General features: G+C 43.2%; 2 protein-coding genes and 1 long non-coding RNA gene across 4 annotated transcripts; 2 read left to right on the top strand and 1 right to left on the bottom strand.

Annotated features, from left to right (window-relative positions):
• The first annotated feature begins 938 nt into the window (after positions 1-938).
• LOC120018925 (NAD-dependent protein deacetylase sirtuin-7-like) lies at positions 939-6,082 on the top strand. The gene is made up of 10 exons (XM_038962142.1): positions 939-1,064; positions 1,504-1,641; positions 1,908-2,012; positions 2,515-2,585; positions 2,820-2,892; positions 3,031-3,129; positions 3,227-3,463; positions 4,310-4,390; positions 4,685-4,791; positions 5,559-6,082. The coding sequence occupies exons 1-10, from the start codon at positions 960-962 to the stop codon at positions 5,764-5,766; spliced, it is 1,224 nt and encodes a 407-aa protein (XP_038818070.1). The 5' UTR covers positions 939-959; the 3' UTR covers positions 5,767-6,082.
• Positions 6,083-10,912: 4,830 nt separating this feature from the next.
• LOC120018887 (zinc finger protein 180-like) lies at positions 10,913-16,855 on the bottom strand. 2 transcript variants are annotated; one of them, XM_038962110.1, is made up of 3 exons: positions 16,730-16,855; positions 14,087-14,252; positions 10,913-12,865 (listed from the first exon to the last, which is right to left on the bottom strand). In XM_038962110.1, the coding sequence occupies exons 1-3, from the start codon at positions 16,736-16,738 to the stop codon at positions 11,811-11,813; spliced, it is 1,230 nt and encodes a 409-aa protein (XP_038818038.1). In that variant the 5' UTR covers positions 16,739-16,855; the 3' UTR covers positions 10,913-11,810. The 2 variants fall into 2 exon arrangements, 1 of the variants encoding a protein (XP_038818038.1); XR_005472274.1 differs by lacking the exons at positions 10,913-12,865; positions 16,730-16,855 and adding an exon at positions 15,497-16,723 and having other exon boundaries at positions 13,679-14,252.
• Positions 13,764-14,306, top strand: LOC120019256. The gene is made up of 2 exons (XR_005472314.1): positions 13,764-13,998; positions 14,138-14,306. It is a non-coding gene; the product is annotated as an uncharacterized LOC120019256 (long non-coding RNA).
• Positions 16,856-18,255: the final 1,400 nt, after the last annotated feature.

Here is an 18,255-nt window from a genome sequence, read left to right as displayed (position 1 = left end):
TCAGGTTGTTTGAATGTAAACTGAACAAAAATATAAACGCAACATTCAACAATTAACAATATTACTGAGTTAGAGTTCATATAAGGAAATCAGTCAATTGAAATGAATTCATGAGGTCTTAATCTATGGATTTCACATGACTGGGCAGGGGCACAGCCATGGCTGGGCCTGGAGGGCATAGGTCCACCCAATTGGGAGCCAGCCAATCAGAATGAGTTTTTCCCCACAAAAGGGCTTTAATACAAACAAATACTCCGTTTTGTCAGCTGTCCGTGTGGCTGATCTCAGACGATCCTGCAGGTGAAGAAGCCGGATGTGGAGGACCTGGGCTGGTGTGGTTACACGTGCTCTACGGTTGTGAGGCCAGTTGGATGTACTGCCAAATTCTCTTAAATTATGTGAGGTGGCTTATGGTAGAGAAATGAACATTCAATTTTCTGGCAACAGCTCTGATGGACATCCCTGCAGTCACATGCCAATTGAATGCTCATTTGAAACTTGAGACATCTGTGATGTTGTGTGACAAAACTGCACACTTTAGAGTGTCATTTTATTGTCCCCAGGACAAGGTGCACCTGTGTAATGATCATGCTCTTTAATCAGCTTCTTGATATGCCACACCTGACAGGTAGATGTATTATCTTGGCAGAGGAGAAATGCTCGCTAACAGGGATGTAAACAAATTTGTGCACACAATTTGAGCGAAATAAGCTTTTTGTGCATATGTAAAATGTCTAGGCTCTTTTATTTCTGCTCGTGAGACCAACACTTTACATGTTGCATTTATATTTTTGTTCGGTATAGTTTTTAAATTAATTTCGGAGTTCTTGTAAACGTTTATATTGTGAGAACGCCAGTGGGCGTAGTTTTTTTTTCGAAAGGTACATTTGGCCTGTTCGACTACATTCGTCCATAGCTGTCGTTGGTTTGTCTGTCAGTGTGATTCTACGTCTGTGAGAATGGGAGAGGAACCAGACACAGGCGCGTCCTCTCGGGATGAGAGAAAAGCTAAAGAGAAGGCTGAAATACTGCAAAGAGAAATCCAGCGGAAGAGTTTCAAACTGGTCAGTGAGGAGAGACTGGAGATTTGTGTAGTCCGCTGTTTACAAGCTAGCTAGATGTTATGCTAGCCGGCTAGCAAGCTACACCGGTGGCTTGCAAAATAACACTTATTGCAATGCATTACAATGTTGAGAACTTTGGATAAAACTCTGACAGTGTTCGTACTGAGTGACATTGTCAAGAGTAGATATTGCCCATTCATGTATTCCAAAGTTAGTAACTATTGCATTCCTTTGCGTCATTCTCAATGTAAAATAAGCAGCTGACAATGACTACCGAAATGTTCAGGGCTCATATAAAGCTTCTCCGAGTAGGAGTTCTGATTTTATGATCAGTTTTCCCTATCAGATCACATGGACAGGTGGCACCTGATCCTAGATCAGCACTTCTACGCTTTATACAATTTTTACATGTAATTATCTATCGTCCCCTCCTTTCCAGGTAGCTAAGATCCTGAAGAAGCAGGAGAGTGAGCGGACACAGGAGGAGTCTGCGGATCTACTTCTGCACCAGGACACGGTACAGGAGCTGTGCTCGCGGCAGGTCCGCAGGAACGTTCTAAAGCGGAAGCAAGAAGAGGTCTGGTTGACGTGTCTTTAGAAGTGCCCAATAACATAGCCTGGTCCCAGATCTGTTTGGGCGATCTTCCCAACTGATTGTCACTTAAAACATGGCATGACAATTCCATAAGAAGTTGGCACAAACAGACTGGCACCCAGGCTACCAATAACATGGTCTAACATGTCTTTACTGACCTGAAACACCAGGCTAGGAGATGAAATGTGGAGGATGACTATTAGCATGGAATTTGCTTTATATGTCTCTCTGTCTTTGTGCTGTTGTAGGTATTTGATGATACAGAGGACCTGAGGTGTAAAGTGGGACAGTTGGCTGAGGCAGTCAGACAGGCTCAACACCTGGTTATCTACACTGGAGCCGGGATCAGCACGGTAAATACTGGGGCTCTGTATTTCACACTATGGCTGTGCTCCACTAGTCTAAGTGCCAGTTTATTTATGCTATCATGTCAACTCATTGACAGCAGTGGAGTTGGCAAGAGCACAAACAGATCTGGGGTCAGGGTATAACTTTGTTCTGGGGTGTATTCACAGGAACCGAATGGCTAAAACGGGGAGGGACTAACCTGAACCAAAATGAAATGCTTGTTTTCATTGCAAAACGTTTTCTACGGTGTGCACTCATACAGCCTTTTTCAAACCTCTTCTCGGGGACCCCCAGGCGTTCTTGAACTTTGAACTCTTCCAGCACACCTTATTCGACTTACAGGAGTTATTAGGTTTAAGGGCCTTGCTCAATGGCACATCGGCAGATTTTTCACCTAGTCTGCTCGGAGTTTCGAACCAGCGACCTTTCCGGTTACTGGCCCAATCGGCTAGGCTACCTGTCACCCATCATGACAAGAGTGACATGTTTCTGTGTCATGTTTTGCAGGCAGCGTCCATCCCAGACTACAGGGGACCAAATGGGGTTTGGACACAGCTACAGAAGGGCAGAGCTGTCAGGTGAGACAGGCTGGAGGACACAAGATGGCAACTTTGTCATACTGCATGTAATTAAGTCAACAAGATGGCAACGTCATCATACTGCATGTAATTAAGTCAACAAGATGGCAACTTCATCATACTGCATGTAATTAAGTCAACAAGATGGCAACGTCATCATACTGCATGTCATGAAGTCAACAAGAGGGTAACTTCGTCATACTGCATGTCATGAAGTCATCTCTCTCTCAACAGCTCGTCAGACCTGAGTGAAGCAGAACCTACTCTTACACACATGTGTATCAGGATGCTGCATGAGGAGAACATGGTCAGTGAGCTGGTTGTGTGTGTCGTCATGGACCTTGTGATTGTAGCTTCGCCCGATACTGGAAAGGTTTTGAGGTGTCTGTATGATGATTTCCAACGTGTGTTTGGCCTTCGTGTGTGTGGGGGGGTGTGTGTGCAGGTGCAGCACGTAGTGTCTCAGAACTGTGATGGGCTCCACCTGCGTAGCGGTCTTCCCAGACACACCCTCTCTGAGCTGCACGGCAACATGTTCATCGAGGTAGGTCACACACTCACACTACATACAGTATATACTACATACAGTATATTCCACCTAAAGAACTCACTGTATTATTCTGACATTTCCTGGTTTACAGGTGTGTACTTCCTGTTCCCCGGTGAGGGAGTTTGTGCGACTCTTTGACGTGACGGAGCGCACGGCGAGGCACAGGCACGGGACGGGGCGGCAGTGCGCCCACTGTGGGGGCGAGCTCAGGGACACCATCGTACATTTCGGGGAGAGGGGCACCCTGGAGCAGCCTCTCAACTGGAGGGGGGCATCGAACGCTGCTGAGAGGGCTGACGTTATCCTCTGCCTGGGCTCCAGTCTGAAGGTAAGGACAGGACCACAGCATGTATTAACACACAGCATCAATAAAGTCTGAAGGTAAGGACAGGACCACAACATGCACTAACACACAGCCTCAATAAAGCCTGAAGGTAAGGACAGGACCACAACATGTACTAACACACAGCATCAATAAAGCCTGAAGGTAAGGACAGGACCACAACATGTACTAACACACAGCATCAATAAAGCCTGAAGGTAAGGACAGGACAACATGTACTAACACACAGCATCAATAAAGCCTGAAGGTAAGGACAGGACCACAACATGTACTAACACACAGCATCAATAAAGCCTGAAGGTAAGGACAGGACAACATGTACTAACACACAGCATCAATAAAGCCTGAAGGTAAGGACAGGACAACATGTACTAACACACAGCATCAATAAAGCCTGATGGTAAGGACAGGACCACAACATGCACTAACACACAGCATCAATAAAGCCTTGAAGGTAAGGACAGGACCACAACATGTACTAACACACAGCATCAATAAAGCCTTGAAGGTAAGGACTGGACCACAACATGTACTAACACACAGCATCAATAAAGCCTTGAAGGTAAGGACAGGACCACAACATGCACTAACACACAGCATCAATAAAGCCTTGAAGGTAAGGACTGTTTAACCAGGATTAATAGACTCAGTGCTGCCACCTCACAGGACAATGAAATTGAATGCAAAATGAAATAGGACTTCTGTGAATATTGAATAGAATTGAGTGGTTTTTAGTTGTAGAACCTTGACTGACTCCTACTGTTTGTATGTCATTGCTGGTTTGTATGTCATCAGTGTGGTTAGACTGATCTTTCCATCTGTCTTTACCAGGTGCTGAAGAAGTATTCCTGTCTATGGAGCATGAATAGACCTGCTATCAGGAGACCCAAACTCTATATCATCAATCTACAGGTCATCTTGCTAGTACTTACCGTGATCCAGCGTCTCCCAATCCTGGTCCCTGGCATTGCCCCAGCATTAACGTATTCATGATTAGTGCTAGGACAATTTTTTTTTTTGAATTGCACCCCTTTGGGTCCCCAGGAGCAGGATTGGGAAACACTGACTTGAACCAATAAAGCCTGTGTTACAGTTGAATCTTGATCGTTTCACTTAGTTCTCCCACAGAGATGGGCCCTGGTCACAAGTAGTGCACTATAAAGGGAATAGGGTGCCTGATTGATGATGACCTCTGTCTTGTTTTAGTGGACACCTAAAGATGACCTGGCCACGCTGAAGATCCATGGGAAATGTGACGACGTGATGCGTCTCCTTATGGAGGAGCTGAACATTCAGATCCCTGCCTACAACCAGTAAGACCTGTCTCAAAACACACCTCGGGTGTCTTCACTAGGAAGCACCGTCTCAAAACACACCTCGGGTGTCTTCACCAGGAAGCACCGTCTCAAAACACACCTCGGGTGTCTTCACCAGGAAGCACCGTCTCAAAACACACCTCGGGTGTCTTCACTAGGAAGCACCGTCTCAAAACACACCTCGGGTGTCTTCACTAGGAAGCACCGTCTCAAAACACACCTCGGGTGTCTTCACTAGGAAGCACCGTCTCAAAACACACCTCGGGTGTCTTCACCAGGAAGCACCGTCTCAAAACACACCTCGGGTGTCTTCACCAGGAAGCACCGTCTCAAAACACACCTCGGGTGTCTTCACCAGGAAGCACCGTCTCAAAACACACCTCGGGTGTCTTCACCAGGAAGCACCGTCTCAAAACACACCTCGGGTGTCTTCACTAGGAGGCAAACTGGTTGGAACGGGGAGGGACATACCTGAACTTGTTATTGCTAAAAGTTTTCTGTTGCAAATATTTATTTAACCGTTATTTAACTAGGCAAGTTGTGATTAGTTGAATGTTATGGTGTTGAATCGGGTGCGTTTGTCCTTGCACTATCATTTTTTAATTGCACCACTTTGGGTCCCCAGGACCAGGATTGGAAACCACTGACTTGAACCAATAAAGCCAGAGTTGAATGCTATTAGTTATGCTATGGTGTGCACTAATAAATGTACCCCACCTGGAACACCCTGACTGACGCATTCCTAACTGCCCTTCCTTCATCAGGACAGAGGACCCTGTACTCAGCTTGGCCACGCCGCTGAGACCAGAAGAGGAGGACAGTTATACTCGTAAACTCATAGCTCCGCCCGCTGGCGGGAAGGACTGCTCACCAGACTCCCCGGGACAGGGTGGAGGAACAGCAGTACAAGGAGGCTGGTTCGGACGAGGATACTCCAAAGGGAGGAAGAGGAGGAGGAAGAAGGTGGCGTAGCAGAACGTTAATCATAGTAGAAATTTGCCACACGATTCTCCATCTCCTTTTTGTTCTGATTGGTTGTTTTTGAAATGGACCTTGATAGTAAGGAAGACGTACCAGCAAAAAGAAGTGAGGGGGGAAAAGCTCACTAAGACAGAGCTATTTGTGATGCAGAGTATTATGATGGTTTCAGATACTACCTCTTTAAGCCTGAGGGAGCATCCTAATAATCTCTCCTTTCTGGTCGTCACTAGTTACAACAGCCACAAAGTCATAAACCCTGCCTCTTTCCACAATTTAAAATGTGATTTTTACCCCTAACCACACTGCTAACCTTATGCCTAACCTTAAATTAAGACCAAAAATCCCCCCCCCCCCCCCCCCCCCCCCCCCCCCCCCAAAAAAAAATATATATATACGATATAGCCAACTTTAAATTTGTGGTTGTGCTATCTAGTGGAAACCCTTTCTCCGGAAGTGTGCACTTGTTCACTTCCCGTCATGGATTTAAAAGAAAATGACTGGTATATGGAAACTCCCTCTGCTCCATGCTACTTTAATCCAATGCTTTTAAGTTTGTGGGGAGTAGTGAACACTTCAGGAGGAGAGATTATTGGGCTGTAACCTAAGAGTTTGTTTCAACTGAATGGTGCTTTTATGGAGTTTCATAGGAGTGGTGTTTTGTGTTTGTTACATGCACAGCACCTTACTAACTTTCCTCAGGTTTTCCGTCGTCGATGCCATCCTATTACAGTACAGCACATTCATGGCATTAGTATCTGTCATTGGATGGTGTTATTGTCAGGCATTTGGTTTTACAATAATGGAAGTGGGAATTTAGGGTATGTCCCAAATGGCAACCTATTGTCTATGGGTCCTGGTCTAAAGTAGAGCACTACATGGGGAAGGGGGTACCATTTGGGATGGAATCTCAGTGTTGAATGTTGTGTTTTCTTGGTGCTACATCGGTGTTCTCCCCAAATAATAGAGACGTTGCGCCACCTTGTGGACTGGCTGCGCTACTATGTAAACACTTGACAAATATATATATATATATATATATATTTTTTTTTAAGCATAAACCAGGTTTCCATTCAACCGTTTTATACGGTATTACATATCAAAATATGGTAGACAAGGTGGGATCTTTTTGTGTCTGTAAAATGTATTATGCAGGAAATGTCGGTGTAAACGTATTTATGAGCAAATATTGATATAATAGCCGTCATATTAAAGTAAACTTAGTGAGAAGACCACTCCTGTAATCGCGTGACTAAGACTCGTTAGGAAATCATGCCGTTTATTAGGCTACAGATGAAATAAGTTGTGATGAACTTCTCAGGGGGGGGAAAGTGCAGTGATGAGCTTGATGCTCCCTTCAATAAATATCCAGGGTCTAATTTTGGTGACATGATGCGTGGCTGCCATTTGACATAATAATCTCATGTAGACTATACCAGCACTGTATCTGAGAGCTGTTGGCTAGAGCACACATGCCAATACCAGAGTGGGCACATATGCGATGGAAACCCATGTAACTTGTATTTTTTATTTGGTACATGGGAATTGAACCGGTAAAAGGTATTTTTCGGTGCGCTAGATTGCAGGAAATGACAGTTACCGGTGTTCAAAAACACTCCGCAGCACCACCTTGTTAAATCCTGGGGAGAACCCTGCATCACGTTTACATAATGTTGTTTACTAAATGTTACTGTAACTTCTGTTGTTCCTGCCTTGTGTTTAATAGAAAGACACTCAGGTGGAAGTTTCTCATAGGTACAGGTCTGGGATCAGCCTCCCCGCCACAATCATAACCTTAACAGTTAGTGGGAGGAATGACCCGGGATCAGCGTTTAGGAGCAACTTCCGTTTATTAGGCTACAGATGAAATAAGTTGTGATGAACTTCTCAGGGGGGGGAAAGTGCAGTGATGAGCTTGATGCTCCCTTCAATAAATATCCAGGGTCTAATTTTGGTGACATGATGCGTGGCTGCCATTTGACATAATAATCTCATGTAGACTATACCAGCACTGTATCTGAGAGCTGTTGGCTAGAGCACACATGCCAATACCAGAGTGGGCACATATGCGATGGAAACCCATGTAACTTGTATTTTTTATTTGGTACATGGGAATTGAACCGGTAAAAGGTATTTTTCGGTGCGCTAGATTGCAGGAAATGACAGTTACCGGTGTTCAAAAACACTCCGCAGCACCACCTTGTTAAATCCTGGGGAGAACCCTGCATCACGTTTACATAATGTTGTTTACTAAATGTTACTGTAACTTCTGTTGTTCCTGCCTTGTGTTTAATAGAAAGACACTCAGGTGGAAGTTTCTCATAGGTACAGGTCTGGGATCAGCCTCCCCGCCACAATCATAACCTTAACAGTTAGTGGGAGGAATGACCCGGGATCAGCGTTTAGGAGCAACTTCTCCATACACCTAGAAAGGCAAGGATGAGCACTGAGTGATCATGATTACTACCATCATTGCAATGCTGCAGTTTTACAATGTGAAGCCTTGTGGCAAGTCTCTACTTTGCAATATGTATAACCCTTTTGTTTCAGAGTTACTGTGAAGTCAGTCCAAAGGCCAGCAGATGGCGATATTCAGTAGTTTCATCTTGCCATCCAAAGGAAATGTATGCAGCCGTGTCCCCCGTGGACGGGTTCGTACATAAAACATTCTCCGTTCAGGCGGCAAAGGTGTCAATTTCCTCCTTAACTGGATTTAATGGCGAGAAGGAGGGAAAACATTTAGAAAATATGCATACTTTATTTATGAAACACCATTTTCCTCTATCGTAGAGTAGTTAATGCTAGTCCTTGATGTTATGTATTGCGTTTAGCCAATCATGTTGCAGCAGTCTGTTCTTTTTTAATTGTATTGGCTGATTGCATCCAACTGAGGTGCATACACCACAACCTACTGTACTCCCTTGACACATTGATACAAAAAGAGAGACTTGAGATGGTGGTGGGTGGGGGGGACTAGCAGCTAACCCTACACCCATTAAAACCTCACCACTATACCAACTAACCCTACACCCATTAAAACCTCACCACTATACCAACTAACCCTACACCCATTAAAACCTCACCACTATACCAACTAACCCTACACCCATTAAAACCTCACCACTATACCAACTAACCCTACACCCATTAAAACCTCACCACTATACCAACTAACCCTACACCCATTAAAACCTCACCACTATACCAACTAACCCTACACCCATTAAAACCTCACCACTATACCAACTAACCCTACACCCATTAAAACCTCACCACTATACCAACTAACCCTACACCCATTAAAACCTCACCACTATACCAACTAACCCTACACCCATTAAAACCTCACCACTATACCAACTAACCCTACACCCATTAAAACCTCACCACTATACCAACTAACCCTACACCCATTAAAACCTCACCACTATACCAACTAACCCTACACCCATTAAAACCTCACCACTATACCAACTAACCCTACACCCATTAAAACCTCACCACTATACCAGCTAACCCTACACCCATTAAAACCTCACCACTATACCAACTAACCCTACACCCATTAAAACCTCACCACTATACCAGCTAACCCTACACCCATTAAAACCTCACCACTATACCAACTAACCCTACACCCATTAAAACCTCACCACTGTTCCACTACAGCACCAGTCTGTTTGTTTCCCCTCTAGTCTGATAGTTTTCCAAATAAAACATCTGATTGACTGAACGTGATACACAGCATCCGGGACTAGCATTGGCTACTCCAGCATGGTGGTGGAAAACGGTGTTTCAGAAAGTACAGTTTCCCTGTGGTTGTTTTCGTCTGCCTTCTCGCCATCAAATCAAGTTAATGTGGCCGACAGCAACAACAGGGAGAGAGAGGGAGAAGGCACATTCCACCTAACTCATTTCAATGTTTGGAATCACAAGTTGGTGATATTAGTTAAACTTCCCCTTTTATATGGAGGAAATCTACAACTTTGCAGCCTGAATGAAGAATGTTTTATGTACGAACCGGTCCATGGGGATATGACTGTATAGCGGGGATAAGCATTTCACTGTAAAGTATACACCTGTTGTATTGGCGTATGTGCCCAATAACATTTAATATGATATGAGTGTATATCCGGCTGCATGCATTCCCTTTGGATGATAAGATGAAACGACTCAATATCGCCATTTGCCGGCCTTTGGGCAACTGTGAAGTATACATTGTCCACCCCTTGACTGTTTATGTAATGTTATGATAATTTTAAAAAGTGCCGTTGAATCTATTCAAACTTTGCCTGTTGTATTGTTTTCTCTCTCAAACACATTGGTTGACAGGAAAGTGTTTTTGTACTTTGTTTACACACGAATCGCGTAGATGTATCGGAAATGTATAGGATGCGTTCGTAAATTCGCTCTGGCTAATTACTCTGTTTTCAGAGCACTCGTCTGAGTTTTGCCAGAGCGCAGAATAAATTATGAATTTACTAAAGCTCAACACCCGTTGAATATGGCTGGTGTCAGTAAACGTCGGCAAAAAAAGGGTAATTCAATTGATGCCAGCAGCACAGTTACAATCACCAACCATCTGGATAAAACAGCCTAACCAGCTCTGCTAGGGTGAGTAAAATGGTCAGAGTGAGGGTTTCTCTCATTTGTGTTTGGAAGTAGCTAGCCAGTTAGCTTGAGTGCTTAATTGCCGTTGTGAGGTTAAAACGCTCGGATCAACCCTTCTTTAAATATATGTATATAAAAAAAACATGTACACCGCGAAAGGATTTGAATTTATGAATGCCCAGAGCGCACTCTGGCACTCCAGACGGAAGTCACATGCAGGAATCAATGCTAATAATGAATGATGTAAATCATGCTTATATGACTTGTTCGTGTAGCAGTATATAAGGACTGAGAGGGAACGCCCTTGTCAGAGTTGTCATCAAGCTTGGGTTGAGTTTGTGAACCTCTCCGGTCCTGATAATAAAGATTGATTCATTTACATTGAGTTTGAGTCCTTACTGGTGAATTTCCACAACAATCTTTTAGGAGCAAACAAATTATACAAGAGGTCTATGCTCCTTGTAAAAGTATTATTATTATAGATTTTAAAAACATATAATTCATGTGATAAGTAGACATTGTTTTGCAGATAATGGATTTAATTTATTGATCTATTGAATACATGAATACTGTTGGATTCTAGCTTGAAATCTAACTATTCATGTTACCAGACTGGAACTTATTGATTACTTTGCAGGTAGAAGGAATGTATATGTTGGGGTCAATGGAGGGTGGATAAGAACTAAGTGTATGGAAAGTTACTGAGTGAGACAAGGGGGAGTGCAGAAAGTTTACACTCTGTCAAAACATGTTATTGTTAAATATCACAGCTCCTAAGGAGGGAGGCAAAGGGCAACAGTCTGGTCTCAGTCACTGATAAAGTAAAACAGCCGTGGATTAGGGACGAACGAGGAATCCGTCCCGAGGTCAGGCCAGATGAAGTGAAAATAAACAGTCCTATTTCACACACATATACTTCCACGAAGGTTCGAGCATCAGGCAGGGCCATGACTACACCAGTGAGGAACCAATTCAGTTCCTGCCTAGCAACAGAGTTTTATTGGCTGTCTAGATGTGCAACAAGTTGACACCCGGCCTAGTAGGAAGGTATAAAACTATGTGCTTCTATAATCATGTCTTTGTCTTTGCAGCTGTATAACCCGGTGGGTGAATAAAGTTGATTTGAGCTTTTTCTAATTGTCTGAGTTTTTACTGTTTGTTCAGAACTTAACAATACACACCTAGTATTGTTGAAACATTATTCAACATTATACAGTTATTTAATGGATAATAGGAGTTAAATAAGATACAGCTCTGAACACCTCCTCCCCACCACACACACACAACACTCCTACTCCAAGACACTTGATACATATGGATCCAGAGCTGCATATTATGCTACACAGGTTACCATGGTAATCAAACTTAAACTGTTAGAGAATGGGAGATGGATGACTCTTCACAAGGTGTTTCTATTGAACCTTTATTTAGGGATCTGGAACCGGTGCCGGAGAGGAAAGGGCTTTCTGGTGTTTTTTCAGTGACTCTGAATGAGCAAAGCTCTTTCCACATAGACAAGAGTAAGGTTTCTCTCCAGTGTGTGTGAAATGGTGTTTAGTCAGGTTGAAATCTCGAGCAAAACTCTTCCCACACTGATCACAGCTATATGGCTTCTCTCCTGTGTGCATACGTTGGTGTATAGTCAGGTGTCCTGAATTCCTTAAGCTCTTCCCACACTGATCACAGTGGTAAGGCTTCTCTCCTGTGTGTATGCGTTGGTGTGTAGTCAGGGTCCCTGATTGATTGAAGCTCTTCCCACACTGATCACAGTGGTAAGGCTTCTCTCCTGTGTGTATGCGTTGGTGTGTAGTCAGGTGTCCTGACGTCCTGAAACTCTTCCCACACTGATCACACCTATAAAGCTTCTCTCCTGTGTGTATGCGTTGGTGTATAGTCAGGGCTCCTGACTGATTGAAGCTCTTCCCACACTGATCACAGCTATAAGGCTTCTCTCCAGTGTGTATGCGCTGGTGTGTAGTCAGGTCTCCTGATACAGCAAATCTCTTCCCACACTGATCACAGCTATAAGGCTTCTCTCCTGTGTGTATGCGTTGGTGTATAGTCAGGTGTCGTGATTGTTTGAAGCTCTTCCCACACTGATCACAGCTATAAGGCTTCTCTCCAGTGTGTATTCGTTGGTGTGTAGTCAGGATTCCTGATACAGCAAATCTCTTCCCACACTGATCACAGCTATAAGGCTTCTCTCCAGTGTGTATGCGCTGGTGTGTAGTCAGGATTCCTGATACAGCAAATCTCTTCCCACACTGATCACAGCTATAAGGCTTCTCTCCTGTGTGCATTCGTTGGTGTGTAGTCAGGTGTCGTGATTGTTTGAAGCTCTTCCCACACTGATCACAGCTATTGAGACGTTCTGATCTGGAGAGACTCTTCTGGAGAGACGTCTTGTCAGCATCCAATTGTTGTTTAGACTCCCCAGATGATAAGCCCCTCCCACTGAGAGAGCAACGGTTTGGGCTGTACCCTGTGAAACAAAGATATTGAATAGCATGGACATCTGATATCAGGGTACCTGACGGGACTTTAATAAATGCAGAAAATTGCTAATCAAAATAAACATATTTTTGAGAAGCGTATTTGATTCAGAATTCAAACATATAAAGTTTGTATGTGAAAACTCATCTGTCCCTCATTTTAAGGTCAACCCTGTTACATAAACCCAACTCTCGTTTTAATATGGTGAAACTATAAAAAATAAAAATCCAAAAGAAACATTGAACATCTAATAGTCAAATCAGAGTAAAAGCTGGTGAGCTGGTTCTACTCTTTTTGTCAATTTACTGCTGTTTTGTGGTGGAGAACTGAGGAAGTCAACCCTTTTACATGCTAGAAATGTTTTTGTGGTGGAGAACTGAGGAAGTCAACCCTTTTACATGCTAGAAATGTTTTTGTGGTGGAGAACTGAGGAAGTCAACCCTTTTACATGCTAGAAATGTTTTTGTTGTTGTGAAGATTGCATTCAATTGCCGCTCCCTGTTGCACAAAACTAGCTTCCATTCACCCTGTTGCACAAAACTAGCTTCCATTCCCCCTGTCACAAGCGGTTTTATGGCTGATTTAAAGGACTATTTTACACATGTAATCCAGTGGTTTTGTTGTTTTCACTGGTCCCCTGTTACATTCAACCATGTCACTTTATTTGGCACATAGGCACTTTGTATAGTAATATTTGTATTCAAAATGTCTTGAGATGGGAAAACATGTTTTTTATTAAGTTGAACATGTGCTCTTTATGACAGAATGTTAACATTAGGTGAAATATATATTTTGGACCAAGTTACACTTTTAAAAATGGGCGGAACTACCCAGATATTTTCATCACTATATCACGAATCAATTAATGACTAAAGCGCATAAAGATGGCAGAATTCTGATATGACGTCATTGTTTTAGAACTATCCCGTTTTGAAACTACGGTGCTCGACATTGTTCAATGTTCCAATAAATCAACACAATCTACTTTGACGAGTTTTCAAATTGCCAGCGTCTTGAAACTAAAATTGAGATCATGTTTACTGTGCTAATGACCATACCAAAAAAAAAAGAGAAAGCGAGCAATGTGAAAAACAGTGAACGTAGGAAAACCAGGAAGTTGTGGTAAGTACCTGCGGGCCGCCATCTTTATGCACCTCCGCTATCGTTTCAGAAGCAGACTGTAGTCTAATCGACACAACATGGTTCTTACTTAATGAAATCAAATCTCCATCTTCCTTCTCTTCTCCTCCTCCTCTCTCAGTTCCACTCTGCCCCGGTGCTTTCCTGCAGTCGACCAGAACCAGCAGTAAAGCGGTACCAGGAGGCGTTTGACCCGGGGACTCCGGGAGGGTGGAGGGGAACGTGCTAGCTTTGTCCTGTTGGCCGCAAGAAATATCAAACAGTTTATCATTAAACCAAATATTGTATTATTTTAGTCTACACCTCTGATGGATTTGGGAACATCCCTAGAATATCTCCTTTTTCCTCAAATGTTCAATCGTTCACTACTTCCCACTAATCGAATAGTATTGGGTTGGTGGAGGCATGGGCTAGTCAGAGTTTCCACCATATTTAGTATACCAGTAATTTCCTTTCAAAACAGAGAGGAAGAGGCGACTTGTGGCTTATTTGATCGAATATACGTTTCGTAATGATTAAGTTGTTACGAGTGTACTGATAAAAGTAGGACACGTGACATGTCAGCAACTTTGAGAGAAAAAAACCACTAGTGCCAGGTCGACATTAGTTACCATAGCCACAAAGTCATGAACTTTATTATTTGACCCCGCTGGTAATCTATGAACGTTTGAACATCTTGAGGAACAATCTGGCCTTAATGGCCATGTACTCTTATATTCTCCACCCGGCACACCCAGAAGAGGACTGGCCACCCCTCAGAGCCTGGTTCCTCTCTAGGTTTCTTCCTAGGTTCCTGCCTTTCTATGGAGTTTTTCCTAGCCACCGTGCTTCTACATCTGCATTGCTTGCTTTTGGGAGTTTTAGGCTGGGTTTCTGTACAGGGAACTTTGTGACATCGGCTGATATAAAACGGGCAATAAATACATAAACTTGATCGATTTAAAAAAAACACGCCTATTTAAACAATTTATCGTCTTAAAATGTAATATTAAACCTAACCTTAACCACACTGCTAACCTTATGCCTGATCCTAACCTTAAACTCAAAAAAGCACATTTTTGTTTCCATGAATTTCTACGATATAAATGTTTTACTTTGTGGCTGTGATAACGACTGCCTGCCATTTGTGAAGACACTTCTTTTCATTACATATTAGAAGACAATCGCTGGCAATTCATTATTGGGTTAATTTACAGTTAATTTGTCTCACCCCACAAAAGGGGTGCTACAGAAAAGTTGGGAGCATGAACATGGACAGAATAAAAGCTTTGGATGGGTGGGTGATAAGCAGGCGAGGCAGATGGGTATGTATGTCAGGGACTTTAGCCCCACGGTACCTATCCCTGTGAGTCCACCATGGCTACTTCCACCTCCAGTAGTTGATTTACAAGTGTTGGAGAGATTATGGAAAGACAGGGAGGGGGTTGATCCATGCAAGTTCTTTAAAAGGCGACTGGAAACTGTAAATCAGTATTTTTACCCATATATACAGATGGATCAAAAGACCCAAGGACAGGTCAGACTGGATCAGCCTTTGTTGAACAGGAAAGTGGGATGGCTGTCAGGAGACGTATCACAGACCACCTGGCTATGTACATGGCAGAGCTGATGGTCGTACTGTTGGCCTTGCAGTGGGTGGAGGAAGTCAAGCCAGACAGAGTAGCTATATGTTCTGACTCGTGTGCTGTGTTGATGAGTCTGCAGTCATTTAGCTCACATAGCAGACAAGGCCTGCTCTATGCCCGGGTGATGGATGTCCATATAAGCTTTGCTTGGGTCCCGGCCCATGTGGGGGTGGAAGGGAATGAGGAAGTAGATGTACTAGCTAAACAGACCCTTAGGAGACAGGAGGTGGAGGTGCCAATGAGAAAAGCAGAGGCTAAGGGAATGATATGGGCAGTGGTGGTGCAGAGATGGCAGGAGCAGTGGAACAGTGACAATAAGGGCAGCCATCTATTCATTGTTTACATTTTAGTCATTTAGCAGAAACTCTTATCAGAGCGACTTACACAAACATTTAGAGTTAAGTTGCTCAGAGGCACAGACAGATTTTTCACCTAGTCGGCTCGGGTTACTGGCCCAACGCTATAAACTGCTAGGTTACCTGCTGCCCCTATTCCAGGTACAGAGTAAAGTAGGGGAGGATGGTAGGAATGGACAGAAGAGAGGAGGCTATCCTTACAAGGCTAAGAGTAGGACACAGCCAGCTGAATAAGTTATTAAATGTGATAGGAAATCATTCAACAGGAAGATGTGATTACTGCCAGGAAACAGAGACAGTGGAGAATGTACTGATACAGTGTGGGAAGTATGATCGGGAAAGAGAGAGACTGATACTGTATGAGGGAGAAAGGGGTACAGGAATTGAGTTTGATAAGCATACTGAGTTGAACATCGTTAGATACAGTCGCAAATATGTATCTTTTTTTCATATAATGAATAATCTGACCTTCAAGTAAGTGGAGGTGAACAAGTGTACACTTTGGGAGGAAGGAGAGATGCTTAAGTAATAGGCGTAGATTCCTACGCATGATAAAGTAGTACGCTACTTTGCCGAAGGAAAAAACAATCCCAACAAGTTTTACCGTCATGTTTTTTGTCCAGCCGTTTAAACTGAACACAGCAATGTGGAGGATCAAATATGATGAAAACTAGTCCTAGACATTTTATACAACACAGCAGACCTACACTGTTTAAAGGAAACCAGACTTACCGGATTCATCGTGGAAGCTATTGTTTCTTACTAAAGAAAATACATGTGTAGGCTACAGCGCAGTTAATATGTTGTCACGGTGTTCAGATAAGGTTTGAGGGGTTTCCGGCCGCAAGAGAATTCCAGTCTCGATGTTGCAACTGATGTAACCATAGACCAGAGCAATCAAACAGCTATTTAAATATCTAAGCTCAATTACTTTATGACAACATAGCGTCTCACATCTCATGTACGGTAAAACTTACTTCAGAATGTTCTTGGATAATATTTCACCAATCTATAAAAGTCGAGTAAAGTCAAGAAAATGTTCAACAACACCCCTTTCACTAAGAATACTGTTTTCTGCTATCGTCTACTTGTACCTGGCAGCAACTTGGAACCGTGTTTCATTTGAGTCCAGATGTTCTCAGGGCTGTTGTTGCATCTCCCTCCCTGCAGCCTAGAAACATAGAGACAACAAACACACTTTATAACTGGTGAAAAACTACACCTGATACTTCAATTAAGCAGTAAACAACACTTATTATAACAGATGTGTAGCACTGTAAGACACGTGTTTCTCTGTTGTTGTTTTAAACCTGTTTTATTCTCAGGACCAGGACTATAACATTGAGTGTTGGGACCCAGACCAACAACATATCCTGGTCTCTATTCTCAGGACCAGGACTACAACACTGAGTGTTGGGACCCAGGCCAACAACATATCCTGGTCTCTATTCTCAGGACCAGGACTACAACATTGAGTGTTGGGACCCAGACCAACAACATATCCTGGTCTCTATTCTCAGGACCAGGACTACAACACCGAGTATTGGGACACAGGGTAACAACATATCCTGGTCTCTATTCTCAGGACCAGGACTATAACATTGAGTGTTGGGACCCAGACCAACAACATATCCTGGTCTCTATTCTCAGGACCAGGACTACAACACCGAGTATTGGGACACAGGGTAACAACATATCCTGGTCTCTATTCTCAGGACCAGGACTATAACACTGAGTATTGGGACCCAGGCCAACAACATATCCTGGTCTCTATTCTCAGGACCAGGACTATAACACTGAGTATTGGGACCCAGGCCAACAACATATCCTGGTCTCTTCTACATAATACTAAACACAAAAAATGAAATCAAAAAAATGAATATGCAATCAGCAATGTAAACAAAACAAAAAACATGAAACCACATTCCAGATGTATGTTTTACTATGACATTTACATGCAAGCATTCGTTCTGCGTAAAAAGTAGAATGCTAATTTCCAGAGTGAAGAGAGAGAAGTTTGGTAGGGGAGACCTTACTGGCCGTGAGAAAACAGAAGAGTGGTGAGGTCTGTGGTTGACATGACCTATAAGTGCTGATGGGCAGAGCTGGCTTCCTGCCCCATGATGCCTCTCCCTAACAACCAACACATCATTCGCTTCACAATAAAAATGTGTGAACATCTTTCTGGAGCACACTTAATATACAATTAGGAAAGTTGAAAGATATCCATATTTAAATCATTGCAACAACATTTGACC

This window comes from Salvelinus namaycush, chromosome 2, assembly GCF_016432855.1.
Source record: "Salvelinus namaycush isolate Seneca chromosome 2, SaNama_1.0, whole genome shotgun sequence".
Classification (NCBI taxonomy): Eukaryota; Metazoa; Chordata; class Actinopteri; order Salmoniformes; family Salmonidae; genus Salvelinus; species Salvelinus namaycush.
Note: the sequence above shows the minus strand (reverse complement) of the source record. Positions and strands in the feature narration are given on the sequence as shown.

Bases quoted from the DNA above. Each gene is read 5' to 3' on its own strand.
- LOC120018925 (XM_038962142.1), top strand. From the start codon at position 960: ATGGGAGAGGAACCAGACACAGGCGCGTCCTCTCGGGATGAGAGAAAA. The intron at 2,586-2,819 runs GTGAGACAGGCT...CTCTCTCAACAG, and splicing joins CAGAAGGGCAGAGCTGTCAG to CTCGTCAGACCTGAGTGAAG. The intron at 4,391-4,684 runs GTCATCTTGCTA...GTCTTGTTTTAG, and splicing joins TCTATATCATCAATCTACAG to TGGACACCTAAAGATGACCT.
- LOC120018887 (XM_038962110.1), bottom strand. The intron at 12,866-14,086 runs GTAAGAACCATG...TTTGTTTCACAG, and splicing joins TGGAGATTTGATTTCATTAA to GGTACAGCCCAAACCGTTGC.